This window comes from Filicampus tigris, chromosome 14, assembly GCF_054856515.1.
Source record: "Filicampus tigris isolate MCC_2025a chromosome 14, RoL_Ftig_1.0, whole genome shotgun sequence".
Classification (NCBI taxonomy): Eukaryota; Metazoa; Chordata; class Actinopteri; order Syngnathiformes; family Syngnathidae; genus Filicampus; species Filicampus tigris.
The window spans coordinates 16,014,756-16,036,113 of record NC_141230.1 but is presented as its reverse complement, the minus strand read 5'-3'; the positions used below and the strand labels follow the sequence as shown (position 1 = coordinate 16,036,113).

The window sequence follows — 21,358 nt, the reverse complement described above, 5'->3', positions numbered from 1 at the left end:
AACATCTATTTTTTTTCTACTTGTCGTAAGGCATGAGTAAAGTTCATCTGAAGTTCATCTAATTCCATTGCATTTACCAGGAAAGACCATGCGGATGTACGCCCCAACAGTAAAGTAGATGAGTGAGTCGATGAGCATCATCCAGCACAGCCAACCGAAGGAGGCTGTGTCTCCAGATAGGGGTGAGGAATATGAGTTGCTCCAATGAATTCCTAAAAAACATCAAACACAACAACACATTTTATGAACTCCCTTGTTTGCAACGTCTAATACATCATTTTGTGATGAAGGTGGGAATTTCATACCCTCTCCTCGAGTCTCGTATTGAGAGATATATTGACTAGCATAACTGAAACAGCATGGAGAAAATAAGCACTGTGGGGAAATGAGACTTTAGTTAGAAAAACAGAGTAACAAAATAAAAAATAAACATGTACATTACAGCAACCGAACCTGGCAACATTGACTAAATGCTTGCTCTAGTCAACTCCCTTAACGTTGACAGTCTTGTTGACAGTCTTGAAAGTTGTTTTGTTTAGTGTAAAATTCAGATGTAGGGAATTGAATTTTAAAAACACACTAAGAGGTTTGAGTGTATAAATCATAACATAATCAAAATTCCGAGCATTAGTCAAAATGAAAAATTTGATATCTCACCAGTGCACTCTTCTGGAAAAGGTTGAGATTGGACTCCACCGACATGACCACAATATATGGGAAGAAGCAGATAATGTAAAAGAGGCTGCCGCTAAGACCAGCAATGTGGGTCTTGTCGAAAAAGGAGCTGATCAGGTAACTGAAGGCCAGGATGGTCAAGCCGTAGTCGCAGAGGTACAAGAACAGGATGAAGCCGTTACTATGCGCGAGGATGCCGCCATGCTTGAGAATCAGTGTGAGGATGATGATGGTCACTATCAGGTGAGCAGCACACTCCAAGAACCAGGCGAGGAAGTGGCTGAGTGGGTTTACGCCCATCATCTTCATATACTGTGGATTTAAGGGAAAGGAAAATGACAAAAAAAAAACTCCAACGTTTTCCAATTTACAACATTTGCTAAATACATCATTGTGGTAGTGAATTATTATCTTTGTAAAAGCACAGCACTGGTTCCAGCGCTTGGATTACTCCCTAACTATTGATGGGGCTGATATAACTCCAATTAGCTTTTGTCATTTGCATGGCAATAAAATAAAATTACTTTGATCTATATAGGGCCTTCTAGAAGACCCAAAGACACCTACATACATATGAAAGGAAAAATGAATCCTTACCTCATGCAGCCCCAATTCTCTTTCATAAACCAATTTCTTGACAAAGTCAGCCACAAACAGAACCCAGGCTAACATCAGCATGAGTGGGAAGACTAAAGTGATGGCCTCAAGATACCTGATGAATGCAAAATCATATCAACAAATCAAAAGGAAACATTTTGTTTTGGAGAGAGGTTGACAAAGATGTCCTTTATTATGATTATTATGTTCATAACAGCATAATATAATGTTGCGTCGACTATGAATGATACAGTATTGTCCTCAGAGTAATAAATCAGATCAGCACAATGGCACAGATGAGCCCATCTCATAGTCAGGCTTAAAGGCAGTCTGTCAGATACAATGGCCTGATGGTACATCTGATATGGGTTATCAGCATTGTCTTAATAAAGCCCTTGAGGGCGAGCACAAACTGCCGCTGTGTTCAGTTACCAGAAACTATGTTGCATGTTTGCAAAATGTTAATGTCAAACCTCTCTCACAGTCAGATTAGTTCAAATGTACATTTCAGACATTAGCAGCGGGGGCGGTTTGAGTGGCGCATGTCTGCATGCAAAAGCATGCACATATTCCTGAATATTCATGCACCCTTTTCAGAGGCAATTATCATGTGAGACTTGCCAGTGACTGACTACTTACTGACAGTCCCAAGTGGCAGATGAATAATGAGAGAGTTTGCATTATTCCACTTCAATGCCTCGACGTCACCCAAGAGACACTGCGCGTACTTTCATGTTATGCTTACATATGTGCATCCAAACCAGAGCACACTTACACTACAGTATTCTAAATGTACTGTATATATATAAATGCTGTTTGGTACACTTTTATCGGTTAGCACCACGCTAAAGCCGCGTGATCCTTTAGTGAATTCAGGCCTCAGTTTCTTGTATAAACAGCCCGTTCAGGAAATTCAAGAATCTAACCCAACCCCTGGTCAACCAATTAATTGGTTAAGACTGTGTCTCAAGATTTGTGTCCATATACTGTACAGTACCTGTATGTGTAATATCAAAAGCGGCTCACCTATCACGAAGATAGCAGGGATATGGGAAACCCTGTAATTGCACAGCCGTCTCTGTGACTCTTCCAGTTTGCATCTCAATGATTGCTCGGTCAATGTTCTCCTGCAGGTACACAAAGGCCCGGTTGTATCGCATCGTTTGCCCCGAAGACATGTGGGTGCCCTTCGCAAAGTAATGGCTGCGGACTTGGTCTGTCCGCATAACATTGTCCAGATGCATTCGGATGGTGTAGCTGACTTTGGGTGGCAGGGAAGAGGAGTTCTCCTCTTTGGGGAGCTTGAAAATGACACCTTCAAGACAAATGAGACATCTTGCTTAATTTTAAAAACATCTAAAAAAAAAAAAAAAAAAAAAAAAAAAAAAAAATCTAAAAATTTTTTTTTTTAAGTTTTAACTGAAATTATTGCACATCGTCTGAGAAGAATATCCTTCCAACCTCTAGTGAACGCATAGGTGAATAAAGAAAGTGTTTAGATATTGTACTGGATCTGCTGCGCCATCTAACCAACAAATTACAATATACTTTGACTATACACAATGTATTTTCTGGACAATGACAGCAGAATTAATATGGTGATGTTTTTTTTTCTCTTACTGTTTAATTACATGTTACACTGACTCACCTCCATAGAGATTGCGATCTTTGGCGAGTTCCTGAGCTTCCGCGTCAAGCTGTTCAACAGATTGGTAACCTTGGTAACGATCAAATTTGATACAAGACGAGATGTTGACCATCAGGGTGGACAAGGTGGTGATCTGACTCATTATGTGTTTGTTCCTCTCCAACAGCAATGTTATGTTTGCTTTGACACACACAAAAAACAAAATAATCATTCAATTAATTTGTTAAGTGTCAAAAAAGTAAAGGTTATATAGTACCATTTCGTCCTGAAACAATGCACCGTAGTTGCTTTGAAAAGTGAAATAATTAAAGAGGGAAGTCAACCCAAACATTTTTTTTTCAATAATGGGCGGCCATTTTGCCACTTGTGTCGTCTGAAAATGACATCACAGTTGCTCAAGGCTCAGGTAACAACCGATCACAGCTCACCTGTTTTCTGAAGCTGAGCCGTGATTGGGCGTTACTTGAGCCCTGAGCAGTTGTGATGTTATTTTCAGTCGACAGAAGTGACAAAATGGCCGCCCCCTGAGATGGCTAAAAAGGCAATATTAATATATTAATCACAATGCCGTGTTTCAACTAGTGGGTCTGCATAGAACATATTCTTGAAAACAATATGGTTGGGTTGAAATCCTCTTTAAGACCATTGAAATGTAATAATATAACAAAAATAATTTAAATCTCCTTTAATTGCATTATTATATATATTCTCTGAACCGCTTATCCTCACTATGTTCACAATTGAGCAAGAAGTGTGGTACACCATAAACTGGATGCCAGCCACTTGTAGTGCACAAATAGACAAACAACTATTCACACTCATGGGCAATTTAGAGTGTTCACGCAACCTACCATGCATGTTTTTGTAATACAGTATAATATAAATGACAAAAGTTGCTTATCCCTCATTTTGATAATAAGCAAGGTTAGAACATGTACAGAAGCAAACTTTAAATGCTCACTCACAGAAGCTGTTGAGTGTATCCTTCATTTTATTGACATCAATGTCTGTCTGCATCTCAATGAAATTCCTCACAAAGTCATTGGCTAAGGAATTCTGTAAACACACACAATTAAGAAACAGCTTTTGAAAATCCTGCCTGAACTAGTTGGAGGATATTTTGCTAGAGAGCGGCCATGAGGTGCCATACCTGAAGCAGTGGCAAAGTGTGGCGCAGCATTTCGGCAGATTTCATGATGTACTTTGAGGATTTGATCCATTCGTCAGAGTGCTCCTTTAGGTTGGCAAACTCTTGCAGGGTAGTATTGGCCTGAGCAAGAACAGGAAGAGGAATCTATTTTCATGAAGTCATTGCTATGAGCTTAAAAAAAAAATGAAATTGATCAGTCTTTGTATGTGAAGCTCTTGCTCCTCAATGACCCAAAGATGAACCGTAGTTTCTTGCCTGCTCAGCATTAAAATAAGCCATGGGCATTGATCATGACTTGCAGTCATCACAAAGTATTGTAATATTACCAAGGTAATCTTTGCTTTTGAGATTTGTCAGTCAGTCAGTCATTTCTTGGTCATAATTCCTACAGTGCCTTATTCAGATTTCCACTGTGACAAAGCAAAAACCCTGCTGTCACAATGACATAAAAAGGTAGCCCAGTTGTCTATAGGTGTTATCATAACAACCAAAAAGGAAGATTTTGTGAAAAAGCTAATAATTCCGCCAGCTCATATGCATAACCAGTATAGTGATTTATCCTAAACATGCCAGAAAGTCCGGTAGACATCACAGTGAAACAGCAATTATCTAAAACACGTTAACAATCACTAGCTTGCTGCGGAGTCAACAAATATTTTGATCACTTCTTCCCAGAGTTTATTGACTAATTGCATGCCATTCACAATTAAATGTGCATATTAAACCAATCCCCACAAATATTGTTGTTTGGGCCTTTCAGGGTTCAAAAGGGCTACAAATATGCTGGTGTCTAATAAAACTATGGGATACCTTAGCCATAATAGCCCTGGTGATTGGTGTGTCAGGTGTGAAGAGGACTTTTCCCATCAGCATTGGTTTGAGGAAGGCCCATGCAATGGCGCCCCCTGTGGTGTTGACCATGTCTAGGTACATGTTCATACAGTAGGGGGCTACAAATGGAAAAGAACATGAGACATTGAATCCTTCTTCCCAACAAGACTGCATAAATGCATCGGCAATGAAAGAGAAAGACCCATGTCTTCCCAACATACTGGCATTCCGTGGAATCTTGAACCTGTCGATCATCTCCTCCCTCACATGGCTATCAAAGGAGGAGGGTTTGGACTTGCTAGGCAGTTTGCCGAGTCCAAAGAAAGGTATGATCCCATGTTTGCACATTGCTCGAGTCATGGTGACAAATGTAGCCTTGCTAGAGAGGCTCGACTTTGTGAGTCTTGTAGCCTGGGGAGAAAAAAAAACAATGAAGCGTCTTCCATGAATAATTTACTATCATGTTAACAACATGCTTTTAAAAATGAATTCCACATACTTTGTTAAACTCAGAGGTGGCCATCAGATTGAGGTCTTTCATGGAAATCATGTAACTTTGCAGCTGATCAATGGCAGGAAGGATATCATCCATCATGCGGATGATATTGCTGGCGATCTGAAGCATGAGTCCCAACAGGCTCTGAACTTCATGTGACAACACCACCTAAAAGCAAGGACCCAACATTACAGTATAATTATATCCACAGTATAATTTGTTCCAATGTTTCATCTCTTTATACACCAAGGTTATTAAGCATGCTATATTACATTTGAATATGTCTGTAAAATATATTTCTTTGTATGCACTGCTATATTCTGAATGTTGAACATTAGTAGTTATGGCATGTGATCAATCTTTGTTTGAAATTGAATTAAAGTGAATATAAAAATAAATATTAATGACAAAAAATAGAAATTTTACAAAACCTTACAGACTTTGAAATCATGTAAAGCGTCCCAGCCTTACATTTTTCTTTTGTTAATTTTGACACTTTTTCCCTCTTTTTTACACATTCATTTATTTTCAAAATTTATTATTATTATTATTATTATAAGTGTTTTTTTAAATCAGAGAATAAGTATAATCAAAGACAAAAACGTAAAAGGATTGACTGACAAATTAAACAAATGTGATGTCACAGCTTTTACATCTGAAGGGTGGTCATAAACCAACCAATGCATAAAATATACATACATATAGACGCCGATGTGTGATTTAAATGTAGATTTCCTATATACTGTTTTCTGACTGGGAGCAATATACAGGCACAGGTGGGCATTACTGTGTGAATGCTGAGAATGTCAATCATTCACATTAACATTCTGATGAAAGGTGTTTAATGGCACATGAGAACATCATTTAATAATAAAATGTGTGCAATGTTGCTGCTGGAACTTCTTTCCAGTTATAAATGCAAGTTTCAAATGATGAAATAGTTCAAATGTATTGATAAAAATGTGAGAATTGTTACGGAGTGACGCCATGCACTCATAAGGACTTCCAAATGAATCTGAGGTTATCAGAGCTCAGTGAACTGAAAATATTCACATTTTAATTTGAGCCAGATGAGTAATTATTCACAGGATTATCATGAATTAGCCAAATCTGATGCGACCCGCAAGCATTAGCGTGTCATTTTAAACATGATGAATGGTGATGTTCTAAAATGAGAGAATTAATGTTTTGTCTACTGGGTCTGCGACGCCACAGCAAATGAATTTTTTTTAGATAAAGATAAGCCGGTGTGTATAGTGTTCAGTGGAGAACCCATTAAAACACAAAAAACGAATTTACAAATAACTTATTAAAATAGAGACTATCTGTGGTCTGGCTTAATAAGGCAAACATTCTAGAATTATATATGTTGTATAATTCATCGAAGCATCAAATTGAATAATTAAATCCTGCTGTTGAAAAAATGGACATGAGAGAAAATTGGAAAATAGAGATGAAAAAGGAACAAAAAAGGAACAAAAAAGGAACATGTTGGCCTTGGAAAATGGCATTTGCCAGGAAATACACATCACTCCCTTTCTCCCATTTACCTTTGCCACAACAAAGGTGACCAGAGAGCCATTCCTGTAATCAGCCTTACCCTGAAGAGGACCGTTTCCAAGTTCAGATGGCGAGCCATGAGCAGAGCGAAGGTGTACCACTCTTCACCGGACATGGAGCAGAAGGTTTGGAACACAAGCATATTCGGTTCTATGATGCTGAGACGTTCTGGGGAATTGCAGTAACGCAGCTCCATCAACCAAGAAAGGATCTGTGCCGAACACATGAAAGACGTCAATACAAGGACAGGACAGAAAGTCCTGCTGCTGCTGTGGAGAATATCTCATTTTTAGAATCAGTTTTCATCGTTTTCATAAAATTGACCTGACGCAGTATGAAGTAAAACAACAATGACATGATCAGGGGTTACCCCTGTGACAGAAGACACTATGACAATTTCTCTTCCAAAATGTACATATTGAACAACATGACTCGCTTCGTTAGAGAAAAACTTTGGGGCTGATGAAGAACAGGAAATCAGACAAAAATAAGTTAAAAACAATGAATCTTGCACTGATCTGTATTAATGAAAAGGGTGAAAAAGCAGCACACGCTAGATCTGGTGAGCACTGTGAAATCTCCACTGCATACCTCTAAATTGTCAGTGGGCATAATTGCGTCCATGAGCATTTGGAGAGCAACCGGATCGAAATCCATGTGCTCCTGAACGTCATGGAAAAAAGCGCTTTCATTCCGCAGCAGCTCGCCAACCGTTATGTTCCCTGGACAAATAAAGCAAAATGGCAAAAATGCTAATACTTCCATGTTGTTTTAATGCGTTTTCCCTCCAATACTAATAGTATTTTGTTCTCAGGGCATTCAGATAAGTTGGACGTAAAAGAAAAACCTTCAACAAAATAAAGCCTATTTTACTAACTATTTCAACAGCTTGTTGCTGATATGTCATTTGCCAATATTGATAAAGTGTAGTATATTAAATAATATTGGGAAAGACAAATAAATGTTTTGAGCTATAGTTAAGTGCTTCACCTTGAGATGTCAAGTTGATGTTGAGAGAACTTAGGCTGCTGGTGTCAAAGCCAAAACTTTGACTGAGTACAGAGGACCTATTATCACACACACGGACACACATATACACATTTATTGTTGATGAAGTATAATTGAAATTATACCCATTTAAATGAAACAAATAACTGTCAATAGAATGTTTCGTTCCTAACACATAGTGATGTAAAATATAGAAAGATGCTGTGGTGCGAACAAATGCTGTACCAGTCTGTGTCATCATCATAGGTGCTGGGGTCTCCAACTAATGTCTGGAAGATGGCATCCTCCAGATCTGTGGTGTTGAGCAGCACAGCCCGCAAGAAGACCTGCAGGCCTGGTAGAAAACTGTAACAGAGTTGACCAGGCTCCAAGGAGAAGGCGCCCAAGAGGTGACGGGCAAGCTCCGTACTCTCCACTATGCACACCTGAAACATACCAGCAAACAAGTCCCATAAGGAATATCCAGGTACAGGTATGTCTCAAGTGCAACAATCCTAGCCCTACTTTAAAACCCTACTTTGAAACCCTCAGCCTACTTTGAAACCCTAAACCTATTTTGAAATCCTACCTTGAAACACTAACCCTTCTTTGAAAATCTTCCTTGAAACACTAGGCCTACTTTGAAACCCGAAATCTAATTTAAAACCCTATTTTCAAACCCTATCCCTATTTTGACACCCTACTGTGAAACCCTAACTTTACTTAGCAAAAATGATATTTTGAAACCCTAGCCCTATTTTGAAACCCTACTTTGAAAACATATCGCTACTTTGAAATCCCACTTTGAAACCATAACCCATCTTTGAGACCCTAACACTACTTTGAGACCCTATTAACCCCCGATCTTACTTTGAAACTTTAACCCTACTTTGAAAGCATACTTTGAAACCCTAACCCTATACCTTGAAATGCTACATACAAACCCTAACCCTACTTTGAAACAGTAACCATTTGGCCAGTCAGATACAAACTTAAATGTGCATCCCCATCCAATAGTTGAACATTAACTAGGGTAATGACAATTAATTAGCTAAGAATACAATAAGCTTTCTTATTTAGCTGCATGAAAAAAATGTAATTCTTTCATCAAACAATAACAAATATAATTTATTTAGGTTCATGTTAAATAATAATATCTAGATTAATATATTCAACAAACATATCACATATTTTTCAAATAGAGTGAAGCCCTATTTGGAACCCTACTTGGAAACCATCATTTGGAACCCTAACCTTACTATGAAACCTGAGGTCACTCATTCTCATGGTTGCTTCCCACTGTTGCAAACTGTATAAACAAGGTTTGGACATTGTAGGCAAGGTTTTGGACATTATTATCTTTGTAAAGGAAAAAATATCCTGTTCTCCTTCTGGATCTCATAAAACTGTGCATGTGAAGAAAATGCTAATGAACCGTTAAAGGTATTACGTACATATCCTCATTTAATTGCTATTCTACATACTGAGCTACTATTTTAAAGAGACCTGAGATCTCAGTTGATCAAGCTGTTCTGCGAAAAGCGGATCTCTCAGGTTGGTGTGGATAAGCTGAGTAGCTGTATGGAGGACCTGCTGTATGTCTATCAAGTTCTCTGCAATGACAAAAAAAACAAATACATCCATAATGAGAAAGAAAATGTGAAAGCAGAACATTGGGCATTCAGGTCTTGCATGTGTGAAAAGGTGACGCATAACATTGCACTGGGGCTTCATTACAACTCAGACTATTGCTGGGAAGCGTTGTCAGGTAACATGCCGCAAATGAATTGCTTCTAGAAAAGGCCCGGAACGATGGGAACAGATGGGGTCAGTGGGATGTCAATGATGTCATGAATTAAAACAAATTTGACACCACCCTGGGCCAAAAGATGCAGTGACAGAATGTGTAATTACATTGAAATTAAACAATCTTTATTTTCATGGTGGTCAACACCTCAAGGCCTTTGCACTTAAAGCGTGTGCCTGTGTGTGTGCGCGTGTGTGTGCAATACCGTGAAAATGTATATAAGCGCTAACATTGTGGCTTAGCTGTGAAGAACCATTATCTCACAAGCCAGGACGGCAATTAGAAAGGAGGTCATAGATGTGCACTTTTGTATGTGAGTTAGAGGTGAGATGTTTCGCGAGGGCAGACAAGATAACTGTTTGAATTCTACTTTGCTAATGAGATTTTAAAACGTGCTGAGTGGTTTTCATTTAAAGCCTCAGACGCATTGGAAGTTCGGGCTAAACCGGATCCAAGTTATATTCGTCATATCTGGAAGTTGAAAGTTGAAAAGAAAAATTAAAAAAACATGTCTGCTTTTGCAATGCTGTAGTTACAGAAAAGGTCGTGCTAATCCAACATAAGTATTGACTGGAGACTTTATTAGGTATAGTAACACTAGTCTAACGAAGAGCCAACAACACTCAATACAGCTTTTGTATTGGAAGCTGTGGTCTAATGCTTATCTGGTGAGAGTAAATATTGTCACAGTGATGACCTAAATCAGGGATTCTCAACTAGTGTGCTGTGGCACATTAGTGTGCCGTGAGAGATCATCAGGTGTGCCGCGGAAAATTATCCAATATTCTTCTACTAAATTACTTAAGATACATAATCAATTCTTTTCATAAATTGTTTTGCTAAGTGGTGTGCCGTGATTTTTTTCCGAGATGAAATATGTGCCTTGGCCGAATAAAGATTGAGAAACACTGATCTACTGTAAACAGTCGTGCAGCAAAAGTGAGGAAAAGGTACGCGACGGTGTAAAGTAAAAATGTAAATATTACTTTATTAGCGGAGCGTTTCTTTCTATAGTTCGTTGGATCATTTTGACTTAGGACGTGAAAGTCAATGTTACCTTGAGATTCACTGGCAAGCGCTCTGGTAATATTTTTAAGCAAAGCAGAGAATGGAAAGCTCTCCGGCAGCATATCAACAGCATCCTTCAGGAGAGCCAATGATGACCTAGGAAGAGCAGACACTGAATTGCTGTACAGAACTTGCACTTAAACATACTGGTGCAAAACATGTAGAGAGGTTGAAGTTTCAAACTATGTATCAGTTCAAATTGTACTCACATCCGAGAGTCAGTGGGGATGGTGGCAAAAGAGAGGACCCCCAGGGCGGCATCAATGACCTCGTCCCGTGAGCCATTCAAAGCCCATCGCATGTCCCTTGTTGTTCCCTTCACTACAATGTTCAGATTCGGATTGGAAAACAACATGTGAGCTGTCTCCATCATTTCCTCTTGAGAAGGAACCGACAAGGCGCTGAACATTGCTGGGTAGTCAATGTACACGAAGTCTAGCAAGTCATTCACAGGATCCACCTGGCGCAACAACGGAGCCTCTCGTCTGTGTCGGATGTTCAACACGTGGCTATCGCCAATCACACCCGGATGGTGGTCCATGGGCGTAAAAAGGCCACTGCTTAACAACTGCCTTAGCATAGCAATGATGTTTTCAGCTAGCTCTCCGACAAGTTCCGTGATCTCCGGCATATCCACGCCCATCTGAGTCAGGGTGGATAATAAAGGCCTGAGCAGTTCGGATATCTTGGGCAAAGCCTGGGTCAGAAGGTTTAGTCCAGATTCGTTTGAAGACGCTAACCATGCAGACATCTCAGCCACCTTCTGCATTAGTATTTTACTGGCGTTGGATGCCAGAAATTGTTCCAGGGCTTGGTAAACCATCGGCTCATCCTCGAACAGCTTCATGTGGATCATGGCTTGAACAGCAATACTTACGATGTCAAGGAAAGATCCGTCACTGATCCCAGATAAGTCGCCCCCCAGCACTGAGAAGATATCATCAAAGGTGATGTTTACACAGGAGAGGACTATCACCGCTGCTTCTTTGAAGACAAGCTCAGATGAGTTGACGCCTTGAATGAGGTGGTAGTTGTTCAGGAGGTGGCGCAGTGCTTCCTCCATTGCCGCTATGCACGGCTCCAGCATGGGTGCCACTTTAAGCAACTCATCGGACAACTCTTCAAGAGCGGATAAACTGTGGAGGAGAAAAGTTCAATATCAATGAATGACACTGCACGCTTCTCTTATGGACTCACACAGTTTATAGGACTCAGAAGAAAGTCTGGATTGAAATGTCTTTGAGGAAGCACTTCTATGGGCAACTGGGGATTCTTTTGTAGGCCGACAGATTTCATTTTTAATTTCAAAGATTATTAGTGTTCTTTCAGTGTCAGCCAAAGTAATAGTTTCTCTATCATTAATATTCATACAGTTGGTAGTTTCCCCATTCCTGTCCCTGTTATTAAAGAACAATATTTCTACTGTGATTCCTGATCTTTACCTCTTACAATCTGACCCTGATGGATTAGCCACAATATTACGACATCATCCTTATCACTGATCTTTCCAATATGATGTAAATCTCAATAAATCTTTAATATGAAAACATATCTATTATATGACGATCTGTGTAAGTCAATTTAAACTTTAGACATGTAGGGTATGAAACAGAGAAAATGTACCATACTCACGTTTCTGCTACTGATCAAAGTACTGTTCTACTATATGTATAAAAATTGCTCATATATATATGTGTGTCAGAACAGGGTTAAAAAAATCACCTTCACTTATTTCAACCCAACCAACAACATAAAAGGGACAACAATAGGGCTAGGTTAAGTCTATTGCGATGGAGATCTTGATTGATTGCGATCTTGGGGACTTAAGGGGCAGAAACAAACGAGTACAGCCGCAACATGGAGGAACGTAAAACATTGAGCATCAACGACAATGGCAACAGATTCAGAGAATCAAGATATTTCCCATCTATGGCTTTACTGCAGAGAAGTGCTTTATGTTGTCAGTTAGAATGATTTGTGGCGAATGCGCTGTTTTGTGCAAGCCTAAAGTACGCCAGCTTTGTCTAATCTGAAAAAACACATACAAGTATGGTGTATTTTTCCAGTTATCATAAGATCATTTAGCAATTTTTGTCACTCGGTTCACAAGTTATAAAAGGAACATGCTCTTTTGATAGCATTAAAGTCAAGACAAAAATAGTTAGCTCTTGATTTAAAAAAAAAAAAACAATAGCATGCGACATACTGTATATCAGGATATTTTTTTGTCTCATTACCAGTACTAAAAAAGGGGACTGTTTAATGTGCAGAAGTTTTTTTCTCATGCCAAATACTCAAAATATGTACTGTATATAAATCCTTTTTACTTTTATTCTTAACTACATTTGGAGTCTTTTTATTTACATTTACTTAAGTATGAGATTTGCATTGGTACTTTTACCAGTCATTTTTTAACTCATTCACTGACTTATTTACTTGTCTTTTCACAGTCCAGCTATTCAATCACAGGAATTTATTTACATATTTTTTCACATTTTTTCAAATCTTAGAGTAAAAGAAGGTCTAAAAATGTCTGGCAGTGACTGAGTTAAGTATCTGTCCTTCAACTTAAGTACTGAGTGTGGATACCTTTACAACCTCTGGCATATTGTGAGTGCAGTCACCTGTTTTGCAGCTGCATGCCTTGGAGTTGCTTGTACCAGTGAAGCTGAGCACTATGGTTTAGTGGCTGGCCCAGCAACTCCGAGAACTGGCTGGAGACATTTGTGATGATCTGCTCCATCACATGCCATTGGTATACGTTGACTTGATACAGAGATTTTGTAGCATTGGCAATCCGGGCAGCAGCATCGCCAGCAGTGATTGGTTCCAAATCCATGTGCTGAAAGCAAAATGTTCAACAGCAAAGTGTTCTGTGTGTCAACATTGCCACCAAATGGTAAAAATGTGACCAGCACATTTAGGTTTGTGATATCATGGGAACACAAAATCAAACCCCACCTCATCTGATATGATATGCATACATCCATGGTCTTAATTAATATGTACTGTGTAAATATATCTAGGAGCTGTTTCTCATTGAATTGTGTTGGCACTAAATCCCCTTGATAAATGAATGTGACTTGGAAAGATGGGGAGGATTCTAACCTCAAAGTAAAATAAAAATCCAACCCAATCTCCAATTATTCCTCTTATGGCAATACCTAGGACTCTATCTAACTTCTTGAGGTAGGCTAATCAATTTCTGTTTGCTGTACTCACACTCATGTTGAGGTGGGGGCAGATATAATGGGTAGCAGCATAGTCCTCCAGAATAGGCTGCAGACTGATGTTACACCACATTTCAATGACGCCAGGGCTTAAACCAGCTGCAGCCCTGATTGGCTCCCACACTTTCACAGCTTCACTGCACTCCAATGTTCCATTTGCCTAAAAGAAATGTAAACAAAAATGACAATGTCAATCACCTCCCATCTTTTGTTGCGTGTTTCCACCTTTTATCACATTCCTCTGAGGAAACCAGTTCAGTTACTAAGACTGTGACAAACTCAACAATGCACAACAAGGAGTCTGGGTGAAAGGCAGCAGCAATGACGATATCCGATAATCTCTCTTCTTGCATCGACACAATGTAAATGGCACAAGGCTCACACAGGTATCGCCACGTCTTATCACTGGATACCCACACTGAGAATGAATACAAAAGGTTCTCATAACAGGTGTGTCACTCCAAAGTTATTTATGTATAATGGTGACATGCTAAAAGACCCCTCTAAAGGGTTATATGTGTTTTAAGATAATTGCCGAAACATGTGCAAAGACTGGGTATGTGGTGCTCAATTGTGGAGATATAGCGCTAAACAGTTTTTCACCATTTTAGTTTTCCTTTTTCTTTTGGGTTTGGCTAAAATGGGTCCTAGTGACGTACTTGGGACAGGGCATGAGTCGCCCCACCCCCATTACAACTTGAGAACCTTTCTTGGCATTAGTGGTTATCTGCTGCAATTGCGACATGCAGTTAGCTATCTAGCTACGCCTACACCCCGAAGATGTATCTTCAGATAGTCCACGTGTGTTAAAAAGCCCCACAACTAGCCAGTGGGATCAATTGCAGCCCCCAGAGACTTTAAGCGGGCATAATGTATTTTCACAGCTCAAACACATAGAGCTGTGTTGCTCGACAATGTAGCATATTTTTCAACGGGACGTGGTTTCACCGCATTCAGTAGACATGCCCACATTGTTTGAGAGCTGGATTTTTCATGATTTTGAAGCCTCATTTTATATACTGGACTTGGCAATTTTTTTATCATTCCAATTTGGCAGGGTTGTTAACAACCGTGTTCTCTGTAGTGTGTCAAGTTTAGAAGACATTTACTTTCACTTTACCAGAACTTTAAACAAAATCCACATGTACAGCCATATCTCAGACAGGACTGTACAAATAAGATGCAGCAACAAGATGAATAAAAGACAGTTGATGGTGGATTAAGTTATCAGCATAGTTCATTTCTCTAAGTAAAGATAAAGGATAGGCTAAACCTGCTCAGCAGCTAGCAATGTTTGTTCTATGGCAGGCTGAATTCTTTCCAAGATCGCCGACAAGTTGAAATGACTGGTGTTCACAGACTTTGCAATTTCTTTCATCAGGATCACCACAGGCTTCGCAAGGCTTAGTATCATCGCTGTGAAAAAGACAACATAAAATGATTAACCAGTCAGACTCTTCAAAAACCCTTCCTATTCAGAAAAAAAAAGTGAAACATGACTAGTATGTTGTGGTATTTATTGAAGTGTGTGTGCCATTGCCGCAAATGTTGAAAACACAACCTGCAAATAACCAAATTGTTTTATTATTTTGCGTAACATGGTTGTAAATGTGTTACCTTTATTGCATGTGTTGAATGTGTTATTAGCCTAACTATGCAAATGTAGAACCAAATGCTTAACGCTAAGCGGTATACTCACTGTTCTCTGCTTGCTTGGTGTTTACCATACATGCTATGATTTTTTCAAAATAGGGGATAACAGCTGTGACATTGTCCCAAAGCTGCGTTGCACTGAGTGTTGACAGTACAGCTTCCAACATCTTTTCAAGCCTGTGCCAAAACAAAACCAATATGGCTAAAGAGCAGACTCACATACCCCTAACCATTATTGTCCTTTGTCTGATTAAATTTACTTGTGCCACATCTCTTGGTCAGCCTGCCCAGTCAAAATCTGTTGAAGTACTGGACCAAGATGGGATAAGGCTTCCACCGATGGAGTCATAGCACCTAAACCTGGACCATTCATGAAAATTTGCCAAATCTGTTCAAAAATGAGAAAACGGGTGATTCAAATGATCCAATAGTGCACAAAAAAACATGGGTTGTAATTAATGAATTTGTTCAGTAAAGAGAGGTATAAATAGTTATTAGTTAGACTGCCTGTGGTACTCAGTTAAGTTACATTTCAAAATGTTGCAGTTAGATGTGGTGCAGATAGGAGTAGTCAAGCAAGCACAACAAATATGACATACAGATTGTATTAGTACAGTGCGCCTTGTGATCTACTTTTCAGTATGCACGTACTTCATTATCTACAGTAGCATCAAACCTGTCTGTCATGGAGCTCCATTTGAAGTCTTACCTGGCCAAAAATCCCTGTCAGAATTTCTAGTGTTTCATTTTCTAGGCTTGCGTTGCCTGAAACCACACAAAAAAAGTTGTTCACGTTGCTGTCGTGCATACACAAAAAGCAGAGTTGATCAAACTTGAAGAAACACTCAAAACAGAAACTTTGTGAGAGTTGAGCTACAACATACCGGTAGTTTTTCGTTGTTTGTTAATTTGTTTTTTAAGAATGAAGCTCAACCACCATTCCATCAGAGTTCAGATTGAGGCTGACTTACCTTGGCTGGAGTCCAGGATGGCATGAGTGATGTTGATGGCAACAGAAACATAGTACTGAGCTGTGCTGTTTGGTGGTAGAAGGCTCCGAATTGTCTTCATTTGGTTCAAAATGCTTTAAAAAAAAAAAAAGAACAACAACAAACCAAAGCATTTTCATTGTACACAATCAGAGCATTGTTACATGTCTTATATTTTCATTGGTCAGAGAGATAGTAGGAGTAATTGTACTAAAAACACAATTAACTAGAGTATTTCTTTATCAACATTTTCAGGAAACTCTTTTTGCTGACTTTCATTCATACTTAGGTACTCACATTTGGTTCAAGATATCTGGTCCACTGGCCATGGTGATCGTCTCAAAATAAGTCTTGACTACTTTGAGGCCAGAGAGTAGATAGACAGCAAACTCTTCTGGTACCAGCTGCTGAACAACTATTTGGGTTCTATTGAGGATGTCGAGGGTGAGGTTGAGTGATGTGGAAAAAGTCAAGTTCTGTTCGACAAAGAGGACCAATGAATTGCGAACAATTTCCTGGATGTTTTCCTGTGCAGACTGTGGCAGTGGGGCTATATCTTGGGTTAGAATTTGCATGAAACTTTGGACGGCTTCCATGATGGCAGCAAACAGGTGGTCAAATTGTTCGTCCCCTGGTTGATCTAGTACCATAATAGCTTTGCTCAGGGACTGGGTGATATTGCTGATGATGGAGAGGTAATCCTGTTGTTCAACAGTGAGATAGGGAGTCATCGTCTGCAACAGGAGGTGAAGGTCTTTTACAGGAGTGGAAACATTTATGTAAGGGTTTCCCCAGTGGAGCATACTGGTGAAGACTGTTGTGACATTGGGTTCTGTCATCCATGCATGTATAAGATCGAGATGGAGTTGAATTTGTTGCTCAATTTCATGTAGCATAGTTGTGTTGAGGAATGGCATAGAACCTAAAGTTTGATAAGTCTCTTCCTGAACTTCAATGTTGACTGTTATATATTTCAGAATTTGCTGCAGGATCTCAATAGTTGCTTGGCCCATTTTACTCACGCCTGCACCATCCGTTGGGTTCTGGAAGTGTCCGATCTGGTTGTTAATAAATAAAGTCAAATTTGTCTGTGCAAGTTGCAGTGTCACTTGTAATTGTGTGAGGTGGAAAAGGGGGTGGAGGAGCTCTGACACAAAGCTGGTACTTGTCACGTTTTCCAACCGTTGCAAATACCACTGCAGGACTTGCAAATATTTAATCGTAACTTCCTCGGAGTACGGTACCGACATGGCATCAAGGATCTGGTTCAAGGGTTCGGGGTTAGCGGCTACTTTCAACAGACCTTCTATCACTCTGATTTCATCCATGATCTCTGGAGTACTCAGATTGTTCATCTGGAGGTTCATTTTAATATTGTTCAGAGTGTTGTTTAGAACATGTACAACAGGCATTAGTGCATTGGAGCTAAAATTGATTTGGATCAGATCGGTTGTGGTTTTATTGACAATTAATGGGACAAGGGAGACAATGGCTGTATGATTATGCAGAGCAGGTATGTTTTCCAGGAATTTGCTGGCCTTGTCTATTAATCCCAAAACACACTGGGTTGTCACTGATGTGTTTTGCTGTAATTCAAAACACTTTGGAACACTGGCTATATCCATTATATTTACTAACAGCTCATTAACATTGGCAGCTCCTGCAAGGTGAGCGATGTAGTTTACCTCTTCAAGGGTGATGTTGGATTGTCTCAGAGCATTCTGGATATGAGAGACTGTAATATTTGGCATTGCTATAACCAGCCTGATGAAATGAAGTGTCTGATTGAAAGCAGTGACATAGGCAGCATCATTTGGCGACAAAAAGAGCGAAAAGAAAGCAGATGCAACATCTTCATATTCATAGTCCACAAACTTGCTGGTTATGTTGATGGTGACATTGGCATTGGCTGAAAGCGTCAAGTTGACAATTTCATCTAAAAATGTGAAGAATTCTGAGATCCCAGATGAACAGTTGTGTTCTGACACACATAAAGACAAATGAGACTGCAATACTTTGAAATCTTGGTAATATAAAGCAGCTATCTCTTGGAACTCCGGTGGTAAGAATGCAAGAAATCTTTGTATCACCAGATCCAGAGCAGCTTCCGGGCCAATCTGAGTGAGGTTGTTAAGGCTCTCGGGGGTGAGGAGGTTGAGAAAGTCAGTGGAAACTTGGTGGAGGTCAATAACTTGAGTTGTGCTGATTTCCACGCCAGGCAAAAAGATTTGTTGTATTCGTCGCAGCTTGTACAGGGACACCACAGATTCTTGAAGTTGACGAATATATGAAAGAATTATGTTAGTCGGGTCATCATTTGGTGAATCAACCACTTCCTTGAGAAGCTCCATAGCACTAAGGATGGCCTCTACAATGCCTGATGAGGTTTGGTTGGTGAAAGGCTTTAAGGCCTCTTTGAGACGAGCCACTTCCTCTTGGTCAAAGTAGTTGGAGTAGGTAAGAAGGGTGTTCCCCATCACATAGGAGAGAGACATTGTGAGGTTACTCTCTGATGAAAGGAACTGCATTATTAACCGCTCCAATTCAGGCATTGTTGGGTCTGTCTCATTGAAGGTAAAAATGTCCTGGTTGCCTCGACCAAGTTTCACAGCTGCATCGAGTATGTTGGAGGCATTGACTGAGCCGTTGTTGAAGAGCAAAGGCAGCAGTGGCGACAGACCCGTGGACTCAAACAGTTGACTTATGATGGGAACCATGACGTCTGGGTTTAAGATGTTTTCATCTGAGAGTGTGGAGACAGTCCAAACAAACCCGTGCAGTTTGTTTATTAAGTTTATCAGGTATGCAGAGAGTGCACCTCCACCTTTAATTTCTTGTGTTAAATATGAAGCTGTCATATTTTTAATGAGGTCCCCATACACATTCTGTAATAGATTGACAGTCGCTTTGAGAAAGCTACAGAGGATAGAGAAAACGAGAAGAGAGACGGAAATACGGTTAGACATATGCACAGTAATAAGGAATGTGCTTAAGCAACAACAAGGGGGAAACAAAAACAACCATTTTGGTCCGTAAGTACATACATACTCATACTTTTACAACTTTTGTTACAACTGAAGTGAGTTTTCTTTTTAAACAGATCTAGCATGAACACTGGACTCAAGAAGGCTTGGCAATGGACTTGGATGAAAACTTGATTATTATCATCACAATCATCATTCTCATTCTTATTATTCCAGGATTTAGATGAATATAAATTATTAAATTTTGGTAGCTATCGTAATCAGAGGTGGGCATCATCCATCCATCTATAACTTCTGGGCGGTATTTCCAGCTGATGCACGTGGTCTGAGTCTGTCCCTCGTTCCCATACTTTTCATGTCACATGCAGGCACCGCACAATCAGACATGCCGCCAAATAAAGAAAAAATATCAAATAAAAACAACAGACAAACACACACATACAGCTTGATCGTGAAATAAAAACAAAATGTCATTGCATCTGTCTGACCGAATACAAATTTGTATTTGTTTCATTTTTTCTTTGTTTGGTTTGTGTGGATTGGGGCACCTGCGTGTGACGTGGTAGCGGTAAAGTCCGTTCTCGACGCCATTTGGCCGCTCAGGTCTGATATATAGATGGGAACTCATAGACGGAATGAAGCATAGACGAATGCCCACCTCTGATTGTAATCACCAATGGGAATGTAAGAAACTTAAGTTTAATCACACAACCTTACAATGTCACAATAACAATTTGGTAAACTTACTATTTTAGACAATGGTGATGGTGTCTTTTTTGGTTGTGGGGTACTTCAAGTAATAATTAGAGTGTAATGGTTTGTCCATATGAGACAATCTACAGCAAATACACCAAAACTTCTTCCAAGTGCCTTCAATCATTTATTTGTAAAGATGGTTTTTGCCACTTACTTTGTCAGGAGGTCTTGGCTTGGCGACACTATAGTCTCAATAAGAGATTTAACAAATATGTTCCAATTCAAATTCATATCACAATAAATGTTGAGGGTCTCCATGTCAACAGAACCTAAAGAGAAAGTTACTCATATTTATATCAAATTGAACAGCAAATGGTAAAACTGTAATTCTCTTTCATCACTGCACCAGTGACAGGTTTGATTTAAATAGAAAACGCAATATCTAATGACTTATACCTTTGTTTCTTATTCATTTAAAAGAATTAATTGCAGTGAGGGAGAACAGCAAAGAGACTCACAGTTTACTGGCTGACTCGTGACACCACGTCTGTAGTTCAAAGCCCAGTAAACAATATGGAAATAGCTTTTCATCTCAGGCCACAGTGGACTCGCCTCAACCTTTTCTCCCAAATTGACCATGAAAACAAAAACACTAAAAAGCAAAAGAAGAAATGGTCTGATGCTTTTCATTTAAGCTGTATGAAGTGTTACTGAATTGGTAGATGCATTTTCCAAACCTTTGTAGAAGAGTCTCAGTAATATCCTCTGAGCTGTTTCCCGGCAACCAATTTAACCAGTAATTTGCCCCTAGCTCTGAGTAAAACCTGTGCAAAAACACCCCAAATTCCAGGGAGCTGTTCCACAACTTGTGCCACTCAGAGAGAATCATAGGAAGAGTTACATTGAAGTCTTTTCCTTCTTCAGTAAAGGTGAGGTATAGCTCTTCTCCCTATGAACACCAGCAGAAAAATATATTTTTCACTGTTG

At 39.5% G+C, this 21,358-nt stretch overlaps 1 protein-coding gene across 1 annotated transcript in view; it reads right to left on the bottom strand.

The window, feature by feature from the left end:
• abca12 (ATP-binding cassette, sub-family A (ABC1), member 12) overlaps nucleotides 1-21,358 on the bottom strand; it is a 54,226-nt gene that overhangs the window by 20,569 nt on the left and 12,299 nt on the right. The window contains exons 16-44 of the mRNA XM_086050733.1: nucleotides 21,109-21,320; nucleotides 20,890-21,023; nucleotides 20,586-20,700; nucleotides 16,989-19,607; nucleotides 16,674-16,786; nucleotides 16,412-16,467; nucleotides 15,963-16,090; nucleotides 15,749-15,879; nucleotides 15,323-15,465; nucleotides 14,042-14,209; nucleotides 13,444-13,661; nucleotides 11,029-11,955; nucleotides 10,809-10,915; nucleotides 9,451-9,557; nucleotides 8,191-8,390; nucleotides 7,948-8,024; nucleotides 7,549-7,679; nucleotides 6,998-7,168; nucleotides 5,401-5,565; nucleotides 5,123-5,312; nucleotides 4,881-5,020; nucleotides 4,071-4,190; nucleotides 3,886-3,976; nucleotides 2,921-3,100; nucleotides 2,299-2,587; nucleotides 1,273-1,387; nucleotides 658-987; nucleotides 306-375; nucleotides 78-212 (exon numbers count right to left, since the gene is read on the bottom strand). Of these exons, the coding sequence (XP_085906859.1) occupies nucleotides 78-212; nucleotides 306-375; nucleotides 658-987; nucleotides 1,273-1,387; nucleotides 2,299-2,587; nucleotides 2,921-3,100; nucleotides 3,886-3,976; nucleotides 4,071-4,190; nucleotides 4,881-5,020; nucleotides 5,123-5,312; nucleotides 5,401-5,565; nucleotides 6,998-7,168; nucleotides 7,549-7,679; nucleotides 7,948-8,024; nucleotides 8,191-8,390; nucleotides 9,451-9,557; nucleotides 10,809-10,915; nucleotides 11,029-11,955; nucleotides 13,444-13,661; nucleotides 14,042-14,209; nucleotides 15,323-15,465; nucleotides 15,749-15,879; nucleotides 15,963-16,090; nucleotides 16,412-16,467; nucleotides 16,674-16,786; nucleotides 16,989-19,607; nucleotides 20,586-20,700; nucleotides 20,890-21,023; nucleotides 21,109-21,320 (7,582 nt within the window). The remainder of the gene's footprint in view (nucleotides 1-77; nucleotides 213-305; nucleotides 376-657; nucleotides 988-1,272; nucleotides 1,388-2,298; nucleotides 2,588-2,920; nucleotides 3,101-3,885; nucleotides 3,977-4,070; nucleotides 4,191-4,880; nucleotides 5,021-5,122; nucleotides 5,313-5,400; nucleotides 5,566-6,997; nucleotides 7,169-7,548; nucleotides 7,680-7,947; nucleotides 8,025-8,190; nucleotides 8,391-9,450; nucleotides 9,558-10,808; nucleotides 10,916-11,028; nucleotides 11,956-13,443; nucleotides 13,662-14,041; nucleotides 14,210-15,322; nucleotides 15,466-15,748; nucleotides 15,880-15,962; nucleotides 16,091-16,411; nucleotides 16,468-16,673; nucleotides 16,787-16,988; nucleotides 19,608-20,585; nucleotides 20,701-20,889; nucleotides 21,024-21,108; nucleotides 21,321-21,358) is intronic.